This window comes from Sardina pilchardus, chromosome 24 (genome assembly GCF_963854185.1).
Source record: "Sardina pilchardus chromosome 24, fSarPil1.1, whole genome shotgun sequence".
NCBI classification, from domain to species: domain Eukaryota; kingdom Metazoa; phylum Chordata; class Actinopteri; order Clupeiformes; family Clupeidae; genus Sardina; species Sardina pilchardus.
In genome coordinates, this window is record NC_085017.1 from 13,849,389 (window position 1) to 13,875,423 (window position 26,035).

The window sequence follows — 26,035 nt, forward strand, 5'->3', positions numbered from 1 at the left end:
CTGTGAGTCTGTGAGTCCGGACATTGGGATTGGGACACACACACACACACACACACACACGAACACTTCCAACAGACCTATCTGAGGACCTTTCTGAATTTGGTAGTTTCACAATCAGGGTAAGTACTGTGTTTTACAGGGCCTAAAAATTAAACTGTCTTGAAATGCAGTGTTTTTTTTTTTAATGATTGTTAAAAAAAAAAAAAAAAAAACAGATAGCAGCGAGACCCTTTTATCAGTGGGCGGTTATAGATTACCTGCCTCTACATTTCGAGTCATATACATTTGATACAGTCCAAATGCATCAACAAACGGCATCAGTTTTGGTGTCATGTTGACTTGGAGATGCATAGATATACTGTATCATGGGAGTTTCACTGAGCCAGTGAAAGTAAACAGCCCTCTCCCAGCCACCGTGCCAAGTCACAGCCGAGTGTAGGGTGTTTACATTCACTTAACTCTCACAATTTCTCCTGTTGTCTTGTATGCGGCAAAGCTGCTAACGTGGTTCATGTGCATGGGATTTAGGCCCTGTTTTCATTAAGATGGGTCTAAATACATATATTTAGCCTAATGTAAAAATTATCTCATCCACATAATTGTTTTTCAAAAGATTTGGGTCCACACTAGAACACAGAAATGCTATGGAATAGTTTGTTGTTGGCGGTGTCTGGAAATATAAATGTTATCAGTACAGTGGCAACCGCACTGTTTTCAAATGTATGCACCTCAGAGAGCATTTTTGGTAATAGTTTTCGGTGTCGGAATATGCCATTTATGGACAGAGGGGCTAAACGGATAAATGATTGTGGGCATTCATTTTTTCTCTGCTTTTTAGCGTGGACAAGATCTCAAAAACAAGAGGGCTGAAAGCAACGCTTGTTGTAACACCATCAATAGCACAGCCTAAACCAACACACTGCTATGGCTAACAAAGCACTTGAAAACCAGCATAAGCCCCCACAGAGACAAGCACATTATTGAACAGTATAGCCGTATGCTATTGCATTTACAAGAAAATTACAACAGTTGTATTTGTGCAGGAATCTCAATGAGAGAAAGATACCGACTTCTAAGAGCATTGTATCAAATCAATTATTATCAGATGCCATTTTCCTTTTTAAATTGTGTTGACTGGTTAAAATGCCTATATGTTTGTATGGTGTTGAAAACTATGCTTTTCACTCTTGTAGAAACTTTTTATAACATGACAAAAATAGCTGAGGTTGTTGGCTAAAGGACCAATGAACAACCATGGGGGGGGGGGGGAAGCTACAACAAACTAAGGCTCAACTACTCAAAACACACGTTTTAGCATTTCATCGGAAGGCCACACTGGATATGGAGACCAGCAGGAGGTTGAGCATTGTTGTTCCATGAGGTAAAAGAAGCCACCGGCAGCCGCAAACATCTGACTGAAAGCCAAAGAGTGTGTGACAAAGCTTCCAATCAGGGATGTTTACAGCCACAGATTGCCCTGAGCCAGTGGGGATCTATAACACATCGTCAACAACAACAGCATGTCAATATGATGCACTAAAAACTAACTCACTGACATGGAACTACACTCTCATCTGGCGTAATAATTAGGGGTGCAACGGATCGAAAAAGTCACGGTTCGGATCGTTCCTCGGATCAAGAGTCATGGATCGGATCATTTTTCGGATCAGCAAAAAAAAAAAAAAAAGACAAGACAAGACAAATAAACATAGTTTTGTCTTTGACGGGATGTTGTAACGTGGCTCAAGCACTTTCAGCATGTGTTTAAAGTAGGCTAGTGTTGTCACGATGCCAAAATTATTGTTTCGATACCGATACTAAGTCAAGAATGACTTTTTCGGTGCTTTTTTACAATTTTAGTTGATTTGGTGTTTAATCACCTTATATTGAATATTGTGTGATCATTCACACCAGTGGCCATCCAAGATTCTGCTTTACCCTCCACACACAATCTGCATATTTACTAGTAGCTACAAATGTTTAGTCATTTGTGTAGGCCTACTGATTTAGCTATCTTTAATGTGGTGTGGAGGAGTGCGCATAGGAGGTGTGTGTAATTGAGTCCCTGTCGCTTTAAGAAATACGTGAGGGTAATTAGGCTTCAGTCTCACGGTTTTATTCTTGAGAAAATAAGTTGGATATAGTGCATGACGACAAGGATATTTCATTAGATAAAATACATGTTAATAAAACTAACAAGTCGAAGAAAATCTTTCTGGGATCATAAAAGAGATGAGTGTCTTGCAATGCTGCTTTATGATTTTAGTGAGCACAAGCTATCTCCAGATGTACAAGTTAGCCAATGTTGCGTAGCTTATTGCTGACATTGAACCCAACAGTAGGCTAAGCCTAAATTACCTAAATATCATAGCATAGGTAGGTGCGCAACAAACTTGAGATGTAAGTATGCACAAACGAACTTGATATTAGGCTATTGTTGTGTTGCTGGTATGCAGCCACATCAGCACTTAAACTAGCAGCCATGTATTGCTGGTTGGCATGACCGCTGATAACGTGTGTGAGAGCAGAAAAGACGCGCAGGCAGGCTAGGGGAGCAGAGCAGGGAGGGACTAGAAGCATGCCTTGTGGACACGCATGTTACTTCAAAAGAACACACGGACATTATTATTAATAATTATTATAAATCAATCCGCGGATCATGTGTGTGCCGAACCGAAGATACTGATCCGAACGGATCACGGATCAATGATGATCCGTTGCACCCCTAGTAATAATCAAGGCAACTTGCAAGCTACTGGCACTACTACTGCTTGTTGTCTATGGGGGCTATTTTCAGATGCTGCGTGATATCACTGCTCCCATGGTACGTTTGCAAGTTGCCTCGATTAATACGCCAGATGAGAGTGTAGTTCCATGTCAAATCAACCTAGAAAAACGCCAGGTTTCATTTTCAGTTGGTCTTATTGCACTTTCTAACTTGAGAAGAGACACATTTTAAATGGGAAAATTACCGGAAATCTTAGTGACTTTTAAACATGATGCTACTGGTCTAATCCGTTTCAATGATCTATGCTAGGCTGAAGCTAAAAGTTGTATCGCCAGACTCACAGAATGGCTGGATGAACGGGAAAAAGGTCAATATCAATTGTTTTGCTTGAGAGGGGGGTGGAAAATTAGCTTATTTCCAAAAATGCCGGAATTTCCCTTTAAAACCATATTTAAAAAAAAAAAAAAGCATAACTATAACAAAAACAAACTTAAAGGGAAGCAAACATAGACATCTTAATGTTTCATATACGTACATACTCAGATATATACAATTAGAAATAATTCAAAACAGAAGCTGAACCTATGATGTAACAACAAATATAAACTCATGTCACATACTTGACTTTGCATTGGGCTGAGCTGTAATAGTTCTTTGCATATTATATGAGATGCCAGAATGAAGAATCTGCCTTGCCATTCTAACAGTGATTTCAAATCAAACAATGATGAGATAAAGTGATCACACTGGGAGTGGCATGTTCCCACGCACATTTTGGACTGAAGAGAATTGAAAAGGCCTTTCTCTAAGGGTCAGGAATGGACATCCAAAGGCAGCATCTGCAGCTCAATTTGATCACTAATCTCCTTCAAGATCTCGTCATAATAGATATCAGATAGCTACAGATACCAAAAGAACATTGATATAGGCCTACTAAGCTTGGATATGTCTTGGTTGGTTATTTATCAATACTGACTCAAAGCAATAGTAAGCAATAATTTACCATTCGGATATACTGTAATACCAATCAGAAATTGGAAATCGTAATGCTACTATGTGAACTTTGACCTGAATGTTCTTTTTTTCCCCCTTGATCCCTGGGAATAAAAAAAAAACAAAATAAAAAAGTGAATCAAGCCAAATTATTTGTTTTTGCAGCGTATACTGTTGCATTCAGATGGTCAAAACTGGCCACCCAAATGTGAATTGTAGAAAAAATGTAAACATTCAACACATTAGAGAAAGCAATGCTGTGTTGAAGGTCATTGAGGTCATCTGAAGCCTTGTTGTCACACAATGCCAGCCAACAAACCCTCAGCACTGGGCAGATGGCCTTTCATTTGTTTTCAACCCAGGCACAGGGAGTATGAGCAGACCCAGTGGGGTCTGCAAAGCTGAAGTGGGTCAGAGCAGAGAATGTCTAATAAGGGGAGAAGGACCACTAGCGAAATACTTCCGCATGGTACTGCAACTAGAGGGCGATCGCGAGCAAGTGATGAATCAATGGGTAGCAATGGAGCTGAACCCCCCAGTACCACATTTGTCGTTATATAATTTTTTCTCCTGAAATTGCATTAATGCATGCGATGCAGGATAACTTGACTTGACAATCAGCTGACCAATACCATTTTTAATATGTGTTGTTATTCCTAAAAACCCTTTCAAAGTTTTCATGTCACGTGACACAAGCGAACCACTTTACGGCCATAGACCTAAAAGAAGGTTCAGCTTCACGACGGTCGTAATCGGTCGCGAGTGTCGCGAGCATCCATGAGCTAAATGCTAGCATGTTACAGGGAAAACGGCCCATCCTATGAAAAGCAGAAAGGACATGAGCGACTTTTTATTTCATTTCCAGTGGAAAACCTATACTCAGGTAGCTACTACGACAATGTACATTAAGAAATGAAGTTGTCAACTGTGAAAAAAACGAGTTCTAGCCGCTTAGCCCCATAGACCACAATTCATTTATCACTTGCTCGGCAACGTCCCTAGCGGAATTTCAACAGATTGCAGGAACAATCCGGTACAATGGAGTTAATAGGAAGTGGACCGGCTCTCCCTAAAGGGGCTCTGGTCAGAGCCAAAAGAGGGATGAGGACCTGTCGTGTGACCTTTAACCTTTAACCTCAATCTGGCAGCTGGAAGGTTAGAGATGCACACATCACAGTTGGTGCATGGAGACTCCTAGTCTAATAATTGTGGCGTTTTTTGAAGGGATTTCAGACATAGTAAATGAAAAGAAATACAAAGATCTACTTACTATTTGAAATGGTGGTTATTACAGTGCAGACTAGAGAAAGTTGGGCAAGAAACAGACTTTTTACACTTGGTGCTCTGGAATGTATACTGCATTATATAATTATAATGTGATTTATATGATGATAATGATTTTCTCATTATAATTTAGGCTACATCACAAATGATACTAGTGCCTTGTAAAAGCAAACTCAGACATACTTTGCACAGAAGTTGTATAACATACTGTTAAGAGCGATGCGTTTATCAAAAAAAATAACCTGAGTGATGAGAATACGTTACAATTTCCGAAAATAGGCTTGATAAACCATTTTTTAAAAATGCAACATTGCATCAATATTGCACAATTACATGCAACAACTCTGTGCAACAATGTTGACATTGTTGCTCATTCCAGGTCATACTACCAACTAGTCCAAAACATCAAATTAAGAGAGGCAACAGAATTGAGAATGCCTACCGTTAACCTTTTTCTTTTCACCTCAGCCTCTCACAAATGAAAACCGTAACTTATAGGTAATTTGTTCAGTCCTTCAAGTGTAACTTCAACACTTCACCTAGCCAGCTAACCAACATCATAAAGAGTACTAGACTCTGTTACAAATTATTTCGCCAAGTTTAATCTCGGTGCAAATCTAAATGTCTTGAAATAATGCCAGTGGCCCATGCCGAGAGCAGTCACACAGTTCTTTTAAATTAAGCAACCTCTGGAACTTTTCAGGCGGAATAACCAAGTCTTTAAAACTTGACCCTGAATCGACTAGCCAAATACATACCTCAGTTGTGCTGACAACCATTAGCATTCCCGCTATCCTTCGCTTTCAGGCTGTGACACGTTAGCACAAGCTAACGTTACTCAGCTGGATAAGAAATATTAGTGACCTCAATGCATGCGTTCAGACTTCAGCGAATGTCATCTAGCACGACAAGCGTGTACTGCTCAGTCAGAGAAATTCTCTTAAATTGACAACATTTCCCAGTCTCTGCAGTCTTCTTTGGTCCACCTTACGTTAGTTGCTTCCGTTTTTCGTCTTTAATATGACCTTTAGCCATCGAGATTAAACACTAGAGGGGCAATGGAGTGACGTAGCTTGACGCAGCTTCAAAACCCCGGAAGAGGTATCCACCAGTGTCCGCCATACTAACTAGGGGCGTTTCATTGTAGAAATTCTCTTGTTACAAATGAAAATCAGTTGCAATGTCCCTGCCTGGATATGCCACCCCATAACTTTAAACAGGCATTTGAGGTGAAAGGAAATTCTAAATCATATTGATGGTAAATTGATGTAAGAATTTATATTTTAAAATATGACAAATACTTTATTTATTATGTTTATAAGGTAGGTCTACATTAAATTCATTAAAAGCCCTATTATTGAGATGATATTGGGCAATAGGCTACATAGGCAATCAAGGTTTGGTGATTCTAACATACTTCTGTGTCTCAAACCGTCTACTGCACACTTGAAATACTTAAATAGTGCAGATAATGCAAAAACACAGTGCAAACACAGTACTCAGATGACGCCCTATAACTGTCAAAGTTCAGTGTGGAACAATAAATAAGGAAGGACATTATACTCACACTAAACGGGTGCCAATGGACATCACGCCTGGTAAATGTTTTCAAAATAAGTGTTTTTTTATTTGGGACTTTTATTTAAGTGGGCACTACGGAAGTAAGTACTACTGTAAGTGCACACTAGCAGTGTACTGACAGAAGTATGTAGCCTACTGTAGTTTGAGATAGAGCCACTTGTGAACAGGTTGTTGTGAAAGGCTAAATTTCAGGCGGGCACAATTAGAGCAGGGGGCATGATGTCTTCTTCAGGAAAACAATAATCTCCAATTGGCCACATTGACAGACACAGGAGGGATTATTTTGAAACTTAAAATATTCAGATATTCAATATTGGCACATAGCTTCATATACAGTAGGCACATCACTGCTGGTTTTCATTAATAGGATTAGGTTAGCATTTGCTATTCCTACCTGCAGCCTATCTTGTTATTTTAATCACACAAGATTATTTGCAAATTGGTAGTTTCAGATCAGTTTTCTTTTTATAGAATAGATGGAGAGAACAGATATTTATTCTGTACAATGTTTATCTAGCTTTAACATGGAACTTTTCAAGTGTGGTTTCAAATGAAGCACTACTAAAACTGAATAGCATTCATCCACTTCTCACCTTCTGTCCATGTCAAGACAAAGTACACATATTTTGTTTCCATCTGATACAGTACATCAAGAACGGCAAAGTGCAAGGCCAGTTTACCAAACTCAACTTTAGTGTATTGTAGACCTACAACAACAAACATGATGTCACAAATGTATCACCATGTGATACTGTATTTCATCACAGCTGTCATAGTGAAGCACTTGCACTCATGTTAGTATACACTGCAGATGATCACACAAACAAATGCATTATGTTGAGGCCCACTGGCATCATAAAGCCATCACGCGATAATTGCACATCATCAGTAATACCCTCAAACCTTGACATTGTGTGGGTGCAGCTATGATAGCAAATTACTGTATGTCTTCACCAGAGAGCCCATTTTTTGGTCAAGTTCACCCCTTCACATTTACTGCACCCAGTTGGTCACTCTATCAGACCTGGAAGGAGAACATGGCAAGACTTCCTCAAAAAACTTTTAATAAGTGGGGTGAGAACAAAACAATTAGCATTGACAGAACATTTGTTTAGTTTGATTTTGCTTTGCTTTTTGGATACTGTCTACTTTGAATTATGTTTTAAAAGAGACCAGAGGCACTTCCTGCTCATCCCACTTCTTTTATGCTATGGTTCCAGTGAAAAACAAGCAAGCACGGTGTAGATATTTTTCTAGAATAATCACAAAACAAATTAGGCCCACTCAACGTCAGTGGCAAAATATACATATAAAAAATACCCCCTCTTTTGAATATAGCTATTGTGAATCATATTCAAGTTTATTTAGTATTTACAACTTGACTCCACGTTGGTATTCCTGAACCAAAGTGCTTACAGCAGATACAAGCATGGAAATAGGCTGCAATGCATGCATCCTAGCATTGCATGAGTGCATATAGTACAAATGCAATAAAACATAATCATGAAATTAATAAGAAAAACAAAGGCAAAGTGTGGAATTCCAGATCACAAATCCAGCGCTTCCGCCACTTTTCTCTCATCAGGAATACCATTTACCTGTGAAAAAGAATGTTGATGAAGTAAATTCCATAAAACAAATAGAAGTACAAAATACTATGATACATTTAATACAATTTTATTAAAAGAGTTTTGATGACCAGAATGAGAATCTGTGCTCTAAGTGCATTTTGGACGAACCAGCAGGTATTTCAGAAAAGCAACCTGACATGTTGAATTAATATTGCATATACTTGCCTCCAGCCTTCGAAATGTTGACATACAATAATTATCTCCTTTGTTAGCAGTAAATAAATGGATAAAAGTTGATGTTAGTGACTGTGTTGCACAGCATATGTCCACAGTACTAAGGTTTGACATTTGGGATGAAACTACTGTACATGTATGTTTCATTATTTCATCATTTTACTCACCAGGAGGTTGCTGTTGAGGTATTTGGACTTGATTTTGTAAATTCCTGAAAGGAAAATAATAGCCGAATTAATCTCATATTTTTAATCACACAGATTTTGTCATCCATCATTTTTGTCCAAACTCTGTTCATCATTGCACATCAATAGCAGCACAACCACTTTCAATCTCAGTAGTCCAATCTTTCTAGTAAACCATAAGTAACCTACATTTCTATCTCTTCCAATATTAGAACCTTTCCATCCAGACAACTATGAGCTTGCATAAAAGCGTTCACGAGGTCACAGGGACACAGATATCCCTGAGGCGTGCTCAAATTCAAACATAAGCGAACATTTGCTAACAGGTTTCTGCTTGCCCCAAGTTTTTGGCGAACATTTGCAAACAGTTATCACTGATAAATAGTCTGAGGAGGAACAGTAGTTCTCTGTGAATGTACAGTGGAGTGGATGTGAGTGTTACCGTCACAATGGAATGTTTACACCAAATCATGAGAAATGTTCTTGTTCAGAGAAAACATATTTGCCACTAACGTTTACCGCTGTTGGCCAAATTTGAACGCACCTCTATCTGGTCTCCTATGAGATTACTGTGCTCTGGAATAAAACGCCGCCTCCCACAATCCCACCGGGATGCGCAACACTTACGTCTGAGTAACTGACTGTTACCGTCACAATGGAATGTTTACACCAAATCAAATTTGAAAGCATTTGTCTGGTCTCCTATGAGATTACTGTGCTCTAGAAGAAAACTCCGTCTCCCACAATGCAACACTTACGTCTGCGTCTGCATGAGGGGCATGCTGGTGGTCTCGTAGTTGTCTGGGTGCAACGGCGGCACCACCTCCCCGCTCACCGGGTGGAAGACGGGCAGCGTGGACAGAGGCCAGGAGATCTCGCGGTTCTTGGACATGCTCCTCAGCTCCTTGGTGGACTTCTGGATGGAGCTATGGTGCACCAGCTGAATACTAAAGGAAGACGAGGTGTGGAGAAATGAGGGAGACAGGGAGGAGGAGGAGGGGAAGTCTTAGACACCAGACTGCTGAGTCATCATCACACATGTATTTCACATACACAGGCAGTATGGCCCCAATACCAGATAAGCATCGGCTTTAAGAGAACCGTTCATATCTCCCCCCCCCCCCCCCCCCCCCAATTTAATGTGTAACCAACCATCCTACAGTGCATGCCCCTAGACATAGAGTATAGGCTTTTATAAAACATATTTCTGTCCTGAGAGAGAAAAAGACCGACAGAGAGATAGAGCATGTGCATGTCTGTGTGAAACAGCGAAAGAGCAAGAGATGGTGCACCATTAGGGCAAAAAAAAGAGTGAACAAGACAGAGAAAGCAAGAGAGAAGAAGAGACAGGAAGAAGACAGGACAGAAACAAGCAGAGGCAAGTGGAGCCTTCTTCTCTTCATCTCTCTCTCTCTCTCTCTCTCTCTCTCTCTCTCTCTCTCTCTCTTATGCCCTTCTATTAGATCAGATAGCTCTTGATGCTGTTCTAACCATTTGCTATGCTATTCCTCTCGCTTTAAGCAGCTGCCAACAGGATGCCGAGGTGGAAACAGATTTATATGAATGATTCTGATGGATATGAAGATGTCACCACGAGGAGGGTTGGAGATGACATAAATGTATACAGGTAAAACAAGCAAATAAATAAAGAAATAAAAACACCTATAAGATAACCTATCCAAAATGAACAAATTAAAAAAAAAAAAAAAAAGATCAGCAAATAACAAAATCCAAAAAAAAGGAGGCAAAAACCACAGGAGAGGCAACACTTACTCTGGTGTTTGCATGTTTCTTTTTTCCCTAGGAACAAAACAAAATTGCTGAATTAAAATTCTAATATTAATAGTTGAAAAAGACATCCACACAAAAGCGAATGAATGGGAGGGTCAACACAGACACACAAAGGGAGAGAATGGTATGGTATACTTTGGGATGGTGGGGTGGGGAGGGTGGGAGGGGGGTTCGCTCCTCCAGCTGATTGGGTAAATGGTGATGTTCAAATGCATGGGGCAGACTGAACTCCTTCTGTTGATGTATGTGGCAATAATGGTGCTGATCACTGAGATGGGTGCAGGATGCACAGCCATGCCGCTGCTTCCAGAGGACCTTCAGCAGACATGTAACGGTGCACACTATGACAGGATGCTTGATGAGCTGCTTTCCTGTGACATCACTTAAAACTGTGACCCTTCACCTCTGACCAGGGGAACCCTGGGTAATTCCTAAAACTCAGACACAGAGGTCTAGAAACATCCTTTTTCCTTCGTTCAGGTATTCTGTCTAGCATCTTATCCACTCCCATCTGGCATTGCTAAAGCTAATCTCTCTTTCTGAGCCCGTACGAGCAGTAACAATGGGTGCAATTGTGCTTTAGTGCATCGATATACGTTTTCATTATGTCACAGTGTTTGAGACCTGTGTGAGTTCAAAAACAGACTAAACCATATGTGTGTGTGTGTGTGTGTGTGTGTGTGTGTGTGTGTGTGTGTGTGTGTGTGTGTGTGTGCGCGCATCTTCTCGACCCGAGACAGCGCAACGTGCTGACGGAGGCGTGGCCACTTACACCCCCTCGCGGCGACAGCACATGGCGTAGCCGAGGACGGCGAACAGCACGAGGGCCACGGCCGACGGCACGGCCAGCGTCACCACGAAGTCGGAGAAGTAGTCGCGGCTCTGCAGGGCCTCGGACGGGGGGTCGTACTCGCCGATGTCCGGCAGCACGCCTGGCCCCGGGTTGGGCCTCTCGCGGTACACCGTCACCACTTTGGTGATGTCCACCTGGAAGACGTCAGAGAGGTGAATGGAGGGAGCACATAATCACAACAGGACTAAAAAATATTAAAAATGCCCTTTATTAATACGTAAATGGGTGGTTGACATGACATGGCCTTTTTTTGGTCCAGAGTGTCAAACTGAAGTAAAGAAATGTCTAATCTGCAAATAAATGTGGTTATATTGTTCAGAAAAACCTGCTTTATATGAACATATGGACCATTCATGCCAGTCATATTCCTATTTCTCAAAATTTTCTGCCAAACCAGGAAAAGCTCATATGGCGTGACTGTCCCGAGCCCATTTCATAAAGTTTGATTTTGAATAAAAAAAAATCTAATTAATATATTTTCCCATTACTTAAATACAATGAATACTAAAGATGTCTACTTGTAAGTCTGTAGTGTTTAAAGTCCAGGCATAATATTTTTGAACAAGCCACAAACAAAAACATTTTGTCCCAAAAATCAATATCATATGGTGTGACCCTAAATTATGTTTTTTAAATGTGCAATTGTGTGGAGACCTTTAGGGATAGGGGGTCCTTCCTCATTCAGGAAGTATAATAACTTCTCAGAAGGACATTGAAAGTTTACGTGTTGAGTTATCTCTCACATTTCTTTCAATAAATCAAGTATTTCCAGCACTCCTATCTCAGTTCCACTTTTCGCTGTCTTTTGGTGTGACCCATTTTTCAGGAAAATTTCAAAAGTAAATAGTTTTTTGGTCAAAATTACCTTTACATCTATGTTACCATGTTAAAGTGAGCATATGATTTTGGTCCTAGCATGTAGCCTCAAGACTCATTGTTCTGCTAAGTGCATGAAACCTCACATGGAGTGACCCCATATCATATGGTGTGATGGGGTTTTGCTGTCACACCGTATGATTTATTTGTCACACTATATGATATAATCTGTATTTTCCTACATAAATAATGTTTTTTTCAAACATATGTTTAATTAATAGTTTAGTGTTATACATATTTTAACATATTTAACATTTTGTTAACATTTATTATTTAATATGTGGCTTATCCTTACCCAAGTGCTATACAATATCTGGTGGAATTCTGTTTTACAAAGTTCTGAGTTTTTAACAGTGATCCTTTATGTGATATATTTGTCTTAAACTGTGATTTATTGTTTGTGAAATGCATACAGTATATTCACATTTTTGCGTTAACAGATTGTTATTTGGTGTAATTTATCATATGGTGTGACACCATATCATTTGGTGTGACATCAAGAAACATCAAGAAATTATGAAAATAAAAAGGCTTTCGGAGTCTAAATCATACAAATCTGAATGTAACAGATAGGAAATAGGGTCAGCAAACATTGTATGCATTTCATTTCTTTTGTATCAAGATATGTCCAAATTAATATGAAGTTTATTGAAAGATTAGGGACAAATGCCTTACTTTGTGTATTGATGAATAAATATACTGTAAAATATAATACATTTCCACAAGGAAATGCTAGATCTTGATGAAGTGAAGATAGAAGATTATGATACACTGACTCACATAAAAAATATATACCCCATCATAGTTTTAAACACAATAACTTTCATGTCACACCATATGATAATTTTAGTCACTGACACAAGACATTAGTGAATAAATATGAATTCCAATACAAATTCTAAAAGATCATACATATTTTGGGAATGGGAGAGTCAGTACAACATAACTAAGTGATTTCCATGCATAATATCTGAATTTTTTCGGCCTAAAACGTCAACCACCCAAATACAACACAGGAAGCGCAAGGGTATGTGAGTGTGTATATGTGACACACACACACACACACACACACATAGAGAAGCTAATGTGGAACTGTGCACATAAGTGAACTGTTTTTTTTTTTATGTGTGCATACTGCATACTGTACAAGTGCATGTTCTCTACACAGAGCATGGCTCAGTGCACTGTACAGTATATGGAGAGGATATTTGTGCATGCATGACCTGTGTTTTGCACGTCTGCGTTCATGCTCTTTGCGTGTGCGTGCGACGTGCGTTTCTGCTCACCAGATTGATTTTGCACCAGTCGATGTGGAACTGGGCGCGGAACTTCTTGTCACAGCTGATGGCCGGCTCCATCTCCTGACTGCAGCGTAGCTGGTTCTGGGGCGTCTCCACCTCCCGCAGGCAAGAGGAGAACGGCACGTCGGCCCCCACCATCACATACACACTACGCACAGAGAGAGAGATAGGGCTGTCAGTGAACACAACACACACACACACACACACACACACACAGGCAAGCACAGTCATATACTGTACATGGCTCAGAAGGAGGACAGGATGAGAGAGATGTCAGGTAACATTTGCAGTCACACGCGTCACACAACACGCAGTCACATTACAGTACATGCTCGCCATTTACAATGTGTGAGTGCACAGTTGGGTATCAACCCTCGCCAAGTAGAGACAGATCTGAACATCGGTGTACATTCACCCACACACTGTAAGAGTCACACTGAATTTAGAAAGAGAGGGGTAAAGGTAAATACACACATACATACACACACACACACACACACACACACACACACACACACACACACACACAGACACACACACACACACACACACACACACACAGACACACACACAGACACACAGACACACAGACACACACACACACACACACACACACACACACACACACACACAGATATACCTCAGGCAGGATAGAGCAGGATGTCCGTGCACATGGGTTTTGTTTCCACTTAGTCTATGCCTGCCAGTCATCCTCTGGAAGCTTTTATCTTCCAAAACGGCATTATGAATAATTAACAGACAGCTTATTTCCACCTGTCAGGGGAATTCTTTGATGAGCCTGTCAGACTGCCTCTGACTGCAGCAAGCTGCATGGTAGTTACATGCTAAGGCAGCTAGCTAGAGTAATGCTAACTCATTACCAGCAATGAGAACAGAGACATCATGAGTGATATGCTCTCTTGTGCATCATAGCTTACCGTATGCTACCCAAAGCAACAACAGTGCCTGCCTGGGAAGCCTTATCAGAACTGAGGTGGATTTGTTTTTCCCTTTTTGTTACCACATATTAATATCCCTCTCCGACATCACAGTTTAAATTTAATTATAGTAAAAAAATCTATATATAACCTTTTTGAAACTAGTACTAGCTTAAAAACTGACAATTATAACTTATTTGGAAAGTTGAGTTGGTCTTAATCTGTTTATATGTGTGTACGTGTGTGTGTGTGTGTTTATGTGTGTGTGTGTGTGTGTGTGTGTGTGTGTGTGTATGTGTGTGTGTGTGTGTGTGTGTTTATGTGTGTGTGTGTGTGTGTGTATGTGTGTGTGTGTGTGTGTGTAACTGTAACTCACCCCTCCTTGAGGTCGTTGATGGGGAGCGGCACGCGGCCGCCGCGGTCCAGCGCCGAGGTGATGTTGATGGCGTTGAGGCGCTCGGGCTGCCACACGTTCTTCACGGCGCCCAGGAAGTCCCCGAGCACCTCACTGGCCAGCATCTCCTCCACGTTCATGTTCTTGATGTAGAACTCGGCCTGATAGGGCAACGGAAACTCTGCCCAAGGGAGGAGAGGTACAGTAGAGAGGTTAAGAAGAAGAATATATACTTGATTGATCCCTTGAGGGAAATTAGTTTCTCTGCATTTTAACCGAATTTAAATTTAAAAACCGAATTAGTGAACACACACAGCACACACACAGTGAGGTGAATCACACACTAACCCAGAGCAGTGAGCTGCCTGCCCAACCAGCGGCGCTCGGGGAGCAGTGAGGGGTTAGGTGCCTTGCTCAAGGGCACTTCAGCCGTGGTGGACTGGTCGGGGATCGAACTGGCAACCCTTCGGTTACAAGTCCGAAGCCCTAACCAGTACACCACGGCTGCCCACAGTTAGAGGGACAGGAGGAGAGGTACAGTAGAGAGGTTAGAGGGACAGGAGGAGAGGTAGAGTAGAGAGGTTAGAGGGAGGAGAGGAGAGGTAGAGTAGAGAGGTTAGAGGAACAGGAGGAGAGGTAGAGTAGAGAGGTTAGAGGGAGGAGAGGAGAGGTACAGTAGAGAGGTTAGAAGGACAGGAGGGAAGCAAGTGGGAGAGGTGGAGAAGCAGAGAGCAGGGAACGAGAGAGAAAGAAATTCTGGAATAGAGAAGGGCATTCAAAGAAAAGGAAGACCATTAAAAGTTAAAACAGTGGCGAGAGAGAGAGAGAGAGAGAGAGAGAGAGAGTGATGGAACCACCACATACAGATGCAGAACATGAAAAAAACATAGATGAGAAGACAACGGCAGCTATAGGTATATTCCTCCTTGTGTAGCAGAGCTTTGATATTTTGAGCTTGCTGAGGTGGCAGTGTCCTCGCGGCATCGCTGCTTTATAAAAGCAGACGTAGTGAATTTCTGTGTCACTGCCCGTAATTATCCACAACGTCCCTGCTGGTGCACTTCATCTAGCTGGCTCCATCCCTTGGGGAACACATGGATGATGGCTTGTCGGACTTGTCTTTTTTTTAAAAAAAAATTTCACTTTCCCCACTGGGTAGTCTCGGCCTTAAACACCAGACAGCCTTGCCTTTTAGTGGGGCAAGATCAGCGGGCACAGCGAGACAGGCATCTGCCCATCCAGAGCGTCTGCTGTCTGCCGTCTACCCCGCAGTGACGTGACGTAACGTAACGCGGAGTGTGAGCGACCGCTGGCAGATGGCTGCTGCCGTCAGAGTGAGGTCAGTGCTGGCACTCAAACAGCTGGTCGGAACGAGGCCTCACGACCACTGCCCAGCGCCCACTGCCCTCAGCAGCAGCCACACCATCAATCACAAGGGCAGCGTGAGTGTGTGTGTGTGTGTGTGATATCACAATACATGTTACACATTATACTGTACATCAAGCATTACAGCTTGTATTCTTTTGAAAATCCCTTTGAAAAATAACAGTAATACAGCTCAGAGGATTACCCTGAATAAGATTAAACAGTTGAACCACCACGGAAGTATGCTATGGATATCAAGTTTTATTCCCAAGCAAGTAGTGCCTTTGTTTTTGTCAACACGTGCAATCATTACTGATTGACATGAGAAAAGAAAGCTCTAGTCAAGAGAAGACATAGTGACAACAGCTGTTTATTAGAATTAATGTATCATTATATTTTATATAATGATTTATAATGAATTTACTGTACGATCTGATATGATACGATATGGGTCAAAATCAAGTAATTTCGTCAAAACATGTTTTCTATCAGTGATGACCATGTAGACAGTCATAGCACACCAACTAAATGTTAACAGTTGATAGAAACTTTTTCCAAAACTATTTTTTCTCTTATTGTAAACTATCAATTCTTTGTATCCGAGTGGAATGTGTGCTTTTTCTAAAAATTAGTGATTCATTTATCCTTAACTGTACGTAAAGAATGTTCAGTAAGAAAAAAATGTAATTGATAGAATTGCTGTTCAAAAACCAGATAAGAGAGGAACATCTAAAAAGATTCGTTTATCTTTCAAATTTCTATGTGGACCAAATTTCTCCTCTGCTGTTTCAGTAATTGAGAGATTTCAACAACAGGGTCACAAATCTTGCTCAGTATTTACTATGAAGATGGTTAGACATCTCAAGACAACCTGGTGTGTAAAGACAAAGTTTATTTTGCAGTACAAATTAACAATAAAGGGTGATCTCAATAATCTGTTTCTGCCTTTCAGGGTCCTTAAATTTAGAGTTGCTGCAGAGGTATAGGCTTTCTATTGTATTCAAAGTTTAGAACATTACGTTTACATTTCTGGCATACTGTGTAGAATGTAAAGAAAATGTAAGAATGTAAGACATGTGTTCATTGACTGCATATTGCATGAAAACACATGAAATAATGGTATCGCCACAAGTGACTGTATTTCGAGTTGTGACTACAGATTGTACAAAAGCATTAGACTGGGTAAACCAGGGGCCAATCACAAACTGGCTTATCCACCAGGCACACCCGGATCTTTAGTCTGATTGGTTGAAGGACTATCCAGGAGTACAGGGTCATTTGAACTTGATTATACCTTTTATGCACTAGAAATGCAGCGCAGACTCCCCAGACTAATGTTCAATCTCAAAAGATTGAGCTTGGTCTAGTGATAGCCAGGCTACAAAAGCATGGTAGCAATTGAAAAAAAATGTTTAAGGTGAAAAATCTGTTTATGTTAAATAATGAACTGAAATGTGATATGTAAGGACTATGTAAGGAATGTAAAGTGTAACTTATACCAACACTCTCACCTTCGGTAGCCATGATGTTTATGACCAAGTTGTTTCTGGCCGTTTCGAAAGTGCGTCTGTTGTAGGCTGTAATCTGCAACACATAAGGGTGAAAGTTTAAGCCCAGATCAGGGCCAGGCAGCTTATAGTGCGTGCATGGGGTAGGGTCGCAGGCCTCGTCTGAGCTTGATGCAAATACGCCTTCTCAAAGCCAAAGGAATGGGAGCATGACAGAGTTTTAAAGCCTTTGAAATGCCCACCGAAAAAACCCACTGGGAAAACTGGTCCACAAAACAGACATAAGCAGTGATCACTCCTCTCTGGTATTAAATTAATTTAACAATAAAGGCAACAGAATAGTCAAGGCTGACAGGATAAAAGCTTTATAATGAAACTGTTGGACTATGAGGAAATGGAAATGTGGGAGAAAGTGCTTATACGCATTATGTTTTACTGTATCTGTGCTGTCACTAGAGTTCAAAATGGAGTTCTGGTGTTTGCTACAACTGGTTTCTAATCATAGCCTCACCATATCAGGACAAGATGCATGTTGATTCTGAAATGGCTGGCCCTCCAGCACTCACTCATGTGAAAATATTTTCACAAATGTGTGAACTCTCACACACAGACTCACACACAGACTCACACAGACACACACACACACACACACACACACACACACACACACACACACACACACACACACACAGTATACACACCTCAATGATAGTGGGCTTGCCAACGTGTTCAGCCGTTGGGGAGCCATAAAGTACTCCGTCACTGTGTGGAGTTCTCTGGATGTAGCGCAGCCAGCCCGGCCTGTCAGGATAGCCCCTCAGGTTGGTGTTGAATGTGATGGGGTCGTTACTGGAGTCACCTATGTGCAGTCAGTCATGTAAATCACACAGGGCTTCAAACATGATCTATCAAGTCAAGCAGATCATACCTGTTCTACCGATACCTGAGTCTTGCTTCCCATGGGAACTGTCTAACATTCACACCCTACGTATCCCAATCATACTTAACTTGCCAGGTGGACATTTGGCAAATTACATCTTTATGAATTTGCAGTTACAGTATTAATATTGCAAGCAGTGTAACCACCATTATTTTTAGATGTATTACATATGCCTGCATAAGACATTCAAATATAATCCTCACAGAAAAGATAATTTAAGATTTTAAGACAACACAGAGGCAAGACATTTCCATTTTCCTAACAAGACGAAATGAGATTCATGGAAAGGCCCAGGATGGAACGTGACCATAGGAACAGCACACTTACCAGCCTTTATGTACGGGGCGAATTCCCCTTTGAAGTACTCCCTCTCCAGCACGTGCACAAACAGCACTCCAGCAGAGGGGTAGACGTTGCGGTCCCCATGTGACCGGGACAGGATGGTGACCACTGAGAGAGTGGACAAGGGCAAGAGCAGAGAGTTAAATACAGCTAGTGCACCCAGGACAGTCTTGTCCAGTGAAGCTTCTGCCCCACCACACTGCTGGTCAAAGATTCTAGAAGCTCTGTTCTAGAATCTTTGCTGCTGGTGCCCATATAAATGTAAAGTGTTACTATTGTTGTTGTATGAACTACTTCCCGCAGCATTAAAGGGACACTTCACCGATTAGCATTAAGCTTTGTATCTTTAGAAAACCAGTCATGTTTTTGAATGGTCGAGCATCATTCCCTCAGTTTGCCTTGAGATGGGAGAAATACGGATTTCAATGTTGGACTTCCTGCTTTCAATGATGTAAAAATCATAATTTTACATCATTGAAAGCAGGAAGTCCTATTCACGGGTTTCATTGAAATCCGTATTTCTCCCATCTCAAGGCAAACTGAGGGAATGATGCACAACCATTCAAAAACATGACTGGTTTTCTAAAGATACAAAGCTTAATGCTAATCGGTGAAGTGTCCCTTTAAGATAACATATGGAATGCTAAAACGGAAACCTTGTAGGAACAACTACTGTATGACACTGACAGGCCTAAAGGAACTCTCTTGAAACGGTCATGTTGAAATGGTTATGTATGAAACTTTGGCCATATGACTATATGTACAGTACTTGCCATGATGAATATAATGTAAAGACAGAATGTACTGTATGTATTATATCACTATGCAGTACTGTGACTGAATAAGGATTACAATCTGTAGTAATTACACTTATAAGTGAACATCATATCTCCACTTTTCAGAAGAATAAGTCAATGGTAATGTGAACAGTGAAGACTTCTTTATTTAAGTGTACATACTGTAGCAGTGCATGTGTGTGGGTGTGTGTCTGTGCTGCCGATGTGTCTTTCAGGTCACTGGCTGGCAGTGTGTAGCAAAAGGCAGTAATCGGCCAGGCGGTGAGTCACACTCCCCAGACGAGCGCGCGCACACACACACACACACACACACAGATATACACACACACACACACGCAAAAACGCACACACACACACACACACACACACACACACACACACACACACACACACACACACACACACACACACACACACACACACACACACACACACACACACACACACACACACACACACACACACGCAAACACACACACACACACCACAGCCAACTTCTCCTCCCTACCTCACACAGGCGTCCTGCCCTCCATTTACAGTCACTCTCTCTTGGAAAAGCTCCATTCAGAACAAACACACACATACTGTACAGTATCACACACACACACACACACACACACACACACACACACACACACACACACACACACACACAATTATTCCCCATTCAAGGTCTGATTCTAAGATAATAGCTCTAGCTTAGATCTGGTTAAGACTGTTTGAAACTGTAGTTGGATTTCACTCACTCGCTTTCCTTTTCACGTTTAAGCAAAAACATATTTGTGTGTGTGTGTGTGTGTGTCTGTGTGTGTGTGTGTGTATGCAAATGTGCAAGCATATTGCGTGTGCATAGTTTGTGTGTGCGTGTGTGTGAGTATGTACAGTACAGTTTGTGTGTGTGTGTGTGTGTGGGTTTATGTGTGTTACTGTAGGAGGATAAGGGCTGTGGCCCTGCTGTGTGGCTACTGCTGCTGCTGTTGCTGTTGCTGTTGCTGGGCCCTCCCTGCCTCCAGCCAGGCATGCAGCTCTGGCCTCATTACTGCTCTGAGCCTGACTGGCCTGCTGTGGGGAAACTGTTTCCCCAACATCCCATCCAACCCACCATACACACACACACACGCACGCACGCAGGCACGCACGCACGCACGCACAATATACTCAGCATGCATCATACAGGCAGACTGCACACACTATGCTCACACTAAAACATTCATACCATATAGTCCTGCTATAATATAGACAGTAGGCACATCACACACAGATGCACGCACAGGCACACACACACACACACACACACACACGTCAAGTAGTTCAAAGGGAAGAAGTGAGAAGCATCGTCCCACACACAAGCATTAAAACACACCAATTGGATTAGTTCTGGAGGTTGGATTAGATTGTGTGCGAAAAGCAGCCGCCACCCCACTCAGTTCTAATTTGCAAATCAATGGAAGTTTTTTTATACATACGTAGCTCTGTGCATAATCATGATCTTCTATAGGAGTTCCGCATTTGAACATAATAAAAAAAAGACGCTCCTACTGATAGCCCATCTTGTAAGCACAAACCACCGCATAGTATCGTAATGACTGCTGAGATTTTATATGGTCCCAGTCTAATCACAGAGATAATCATCAGGCCCTATCAGTCTGAAGAAGGTGTGGGATAGCACCTTAATAAATACCCAAGACCGACCTTCAGTTCCTTTGGCCATAAAACACACCTGAAATATAGAGATCTATGTGAAAAGTTGCCGGATTCCTCCCTCAATAACATACTTTATCATACATGTTACAAGAAACTAATACTGGAATCCTCAACATGTCCCAATAAGCAAGCAAGTCACATGCACATCAATAAAAAATAATATATCTACTGACTAAAAAATGGAGACACGAATATACCTTCGGCAGCAAAGATAAGAATTCATGCTGATGATAGTGCTACAATAATCCTATCTCGAACTTGGAATTTAACTGCATTCAATAACTACAACTAGACTACAAAAAAGTAATGAAGATTTGTCTGCACGTACTGTAAACAAAACTGTTTCTAGAAAAACAAAAACAGGTCCGTGTATGCAAGCCAGGTTAATCATACAGATAATGATCACAAGCCAAGCTGGCTATTGATCCGCGGCACGCCCGATGGTATGGGGGCGGTGGACAGATGTGAGTCGGCTGGCTGGGGCAGATGGTACCTCTGAGGTTGCTGTCACACCCAGTCAGCCCCTTGGCCTTGGTGCTCTGGGCACTCTCACTATTCAAGGGAGGCTGCAGTTATTATACAACAGCCTGTCCTCTTATAACCCTTTAGGGCTCTTTAGCATTTCTGTGACACCCTTTTTACCATAACTTCATGTGACATTATCCACTGAGGATTTGTTTTTTGTTTTTTTTCATCTTTCTAGGAACTTTATAATAAAGGAGCAAAAAATAATAATAATAAAAAAAATAGTTGTCTGTAGAGCCTGTTCTGTTCAGATAGATGGATATATAGATAGATACTTTATTGATCCTCAAGGGGAAATTCAAGAAGTTCCACATTCCCTTTGGTAGCGATAACTAAGATAAAGCTGTATAGATTCTCCTGTGGGGACGACCAAAAAGGGCTGTAGTAAAGTAACGCAAACATCCCCTTTAACTGTGTGGTCATACCATCAACCTACAGGTGACCAACACTGTTCACCTAATAGCTTATCCATTAATGGTTAATGCTCAATCTGCACAAACGGTGAAGTGAATACCGCCGTCTAGGTGAAGGCACACGCCTTCCTTTTGACAGATTTCCCTCCGGACGCAAAACTGGGAATGGCTAACCCCGGGTTTATGCTTTTATAGGCCCGACCTTGGACAGGACACCTCCCAGAGAGAGAGAGGGAGAGAGAAGTGTCACAGGAGAGAACAGGAACATCATGTGACACTACACTAGCCTAGGGATGCCCCATTGCCAACCTGTTGAATCAGCTGGATGGTGGTGGTTTATCGAAGTACAATTAATCAAGTCTACAAACTGCACTGCAACTTCAAGTAATGCCGTGAGACGCCAGTCTTTGGTATCTCAGTCCAAAGAGCCTTTTCCTGGAAGTGAAACTCACTGGGCTGTGCTGTGGCTGGTCATTGAGCGGCTTCAACTATCAGTCTCAATTCAAGACTACAGCAGATAGGCTAGCAACTGATTTTGATCATGGATTGGATGTAACACTGAACTTCTGGACACAGGTAACAAATTGTTTTAATGACTGTAAAACCAGTGACCAGTTGGATAGTAGACTGGCTGACAAAATAAGGTCTTAGCGACAATAGCTGGATATCTAGAATACACAAATCTAATGCTTATGTTGAACCCCTTTCACTGGGTGGTTTAAAGCGTTTGTGCTATTAGCTGTTAAGTTTTAATACACAGAAGACCTCAACCAAACATTAAGCCTGATCTCAAAATGCAAACGCAATCTTGACTGCCCAAAATGCATTGTGCAACTGATTATGGACTGACGGTCAAACATGTTAGCTAGTGTAGTTTGGATGGGTTTTTTTTTGTTTGTTTATTTTTTTAAAAGAAGGGGACGGGATCAAACTGCCACCACTTACCATCGGCCTGAATGGGAGACCTCTGCTTATACTGGAGTAAAGGCTGCATTTTACTCTTTCCCCACGACATAACGCCATGTTTGACATCAGACGAATGTGCCATGCAAGCTTTTGTTTATACACAAAACATCGTAAGAAACACCTTCATCTTATCTACAATTAGGCTATGTGAACTTCGTCAGTAGTGATTTAAAATGCAATGACATCACCAAGCCACTTTACAGCAGAAAACCAAAATGTAACAATGTAGCTGGTTAAACGCTTACAACAAATGTAACACTGAATGAAAAAAAGGGATAAAATTAGCCTACGTTACATCACGCTTATCAATGCCGCGACAAGGAATGCTACACTTGCCACTTTGGGGGAAATCTGTGACTGTGATGATAAAGTGGCGAACAAGCTAGCTATAATTAGCAAGCTAATGGACTGAATTGCATCGAATTAACACAGACCATTCGACCATTCGCAATGCCTCCCAAAAAGGCAGTAGGCCTACTTGTTGTTGTAATTTAGCTGACATCATTGTGTAACCCAGCTTGGTTCCGAAACAAAGAGATCGCCTTATGAGCTAATACATATTCACAGGCGAACCCTGGAGCTGGCTGATGTTCCTCGGGAGCTAACATTAGCGAGCTACTAAACTAAATGATGACTGGCAGCAAACTCGGTGATGGCAGCTAGCTAACTGCAATTGAACGATGAATAGAAATCACCAACAGTAGGTCTATGCTGTCGAACTAAATCGATACATACCAACAGAAAGCCAAACGATAACGCCAACGGTGTCCATTGTTAGGTGAGCTCAGGAAATATTTACAAGAAAATCTATATTATTCGTTGAGCACCACTATTATTTTGACAGCGATACACATCCTCCTTGAGAATTCCATCCACCGCCCTCTTCCAGCGCAATGTGGGAGCAGGACGCGCTCTGGTTGGCTGGAAGCAATAGTGGAACATCTGGCGCAGATGCTGATGTACACAGGGCTGAAGCAGGACTTCTACAGGAACATAAGATTGTTTGCATCATTCTGAGTAAAGCACAGGATAGGCTTAGAATGCAATCTGAGAATGCCTAGATTTGTGTAATAGGTAGCTGTCGGGATAACAAATAACAAAAAACAAACATTTTGGCACGGTCTCTTGGGTTTTACCTCTGAATATTTTAGTATTTGTCCCCTCCCTCATTTGAAGAATATACTTCTTGATAGCACCCACGCCCATGTGTGCCTGCCCTGCACACCCCTCCCCTTCCTGTCAGTCAGGTTAGAGTTTAGGAGTAAACAGGACAGATTGATGAAGTCTATTAAAATATATTCAACTCCCTGTGGAGACGTTGAACAGACAGATGGCCGTGAAAGGACCTAAAAGCTCCTGGACAATATGATACACTACTGGTCAACCCAGGAAGATCACACATATGTTTGCATCATTTGATGCTTTTCACTGTGACCATGATCACCCTCAAGGAGAATTATCTGTAGGCCTATCATTTTCTGGCTCAAGTCAAACCTCATCCTCAGCCTCCTGCTACCACCAGCCCCCTTTTTCCTTCCCAGATTATTTTTAGGTTGCTTAGCAACTTCTCAGAATCACATCTGATTGTGTTTTTAGAAACAGTGTAGCCTATAGGCTATAAGTCAGGGGTTATCTTAAACCTATTTGTGTGGAATATTTTGTATGTATCAGGATAGGCTACCACATGTCAGAGATAATTACTGACTGTCATATGCATGCACACACAGGCGGCGTCATATAATCCACCCCCCCCCCCCACACACACACACAAAACACTTTACTTGTTTGATTCCACTTTACAAATCAAGTTTCATTAGAAATACAATTTTCTGAATAATCCAGTAGATTAAACTCTCACACACACATGCACGGCCACACATGCGCACGCAGGCACGCACACACACATACACAAACACAAATACAAACACAAACAGATGTACAAACACACACACACACACACACACACACACACACACACACACACACACAAACACAAATACAAACACAAACACAAACAGATGTACAAACACACACATACACACACACACACACACACACACACACACACACATATGCGCATACACAAAGCACACATGAATGCCCGCACGCAAGTGCGCACACACACACACACACACACACACACACACACACACACACACACACACACACACACACAAACATACAATTATAGGCTATCTTATATAACAGATTTCAGATCTCACATGGGAAATTGCAAATCTATTTACTACAACGGAGGCTTGCCATGATCTGCTGTGAAGCTTCCTTCACATTTGGTTTATGTTTTGGTCTGGCTGAACTATTTCACAAAGATCTCTTTTATACCATGTCCCTCTATCACATGTTCAGTCAGCTCTTTGCCTGTGAGGAAGGTTGTTGTACCACACTGAGGTGATTTTCAGACATACTGTAAGTCAGATGTGTGCCTCCCTCTTTTTTAAGTAAAAATAGGCTAGCAGTTTTTGTAATGTACATCCAAATCTCTCTGCACACATACAAATTAGGCCTTACTATAGGCTAAATAAGATATTTAATGACTACTGGTTTCTATTAATCAATTCTAATGATCTAACACGATCTCTGAATGAAATGCTTGTTGTCAATTTATTGGCATAATTGCACGTGGTCTGTGTTTAGCATATTAAACTGGCCAGGAAAGTTAATGTGCTGGGTTTTTTTTTTTATTATTAATTCTTTTTTTTTTTTTTTGCCAGACTGCAGTTCGATG

At 41.4% G+C, this 26,035-nt stretch overlaps 1 protein-coding gene across 5 annotated transcripts; it reads right to left on the minus strand.

Moving 5' to 3' along the window:
- Positions 1-7,124: 7,124 nt before the first annotated feature.
- sgce (sarcoglycan, epsilon) lies at positions 7,125-24,230 on the minus strand. Of its 5 annotated transcripts, XM_062529286.1 has the most exons (13): positions 24,025-24,229; positions 23,269-23,376; positions 18,870-18,992; positions 18,304-18,461; positions 17,606-17,678; positions 14,712-14,910; positions 13,383-13,545; positions 11,140-11,354; positions 10,350-10,376; positions 9,335-9,523; positions 8,559-8,602; positions 8,383-8,420; positions 7,130-8,184 (listed from the first exon to the last, which is right to left on the minus strand). In XM_062529286.1, the coding sequence occupies exons 1-13, from the start codon at positions 24,059-24,061 to the stop codon at positions 8,134-8,136; spliced, it is 1,425 nt and encodes a 474-aa protein (XP_062385270.1). In that variant the 5' UTR covers positions 24,062-24,229; the 3' UTR covers positions 7,130-8,133. The 5 variants fall into 5 exon arrangements, with proteins under 5 accessions (XP_062385271.1, XP_062385270.1, XP_062385272.1 ...); XM_062529287.1 differs by lacking the exon at positions 10,350-10,376 and having other exon boundaries at positions 7,125-8,184; positions 24,025-24,230; XM_062529288.1 differs by lacking the exon at positions 8,383-8,420 and having other exon boundaries at positions 7,135-8,184; positions 24,025-24,228.
- Positions 24,231-26,035: the final 1,805 nt, after the last annotated feature.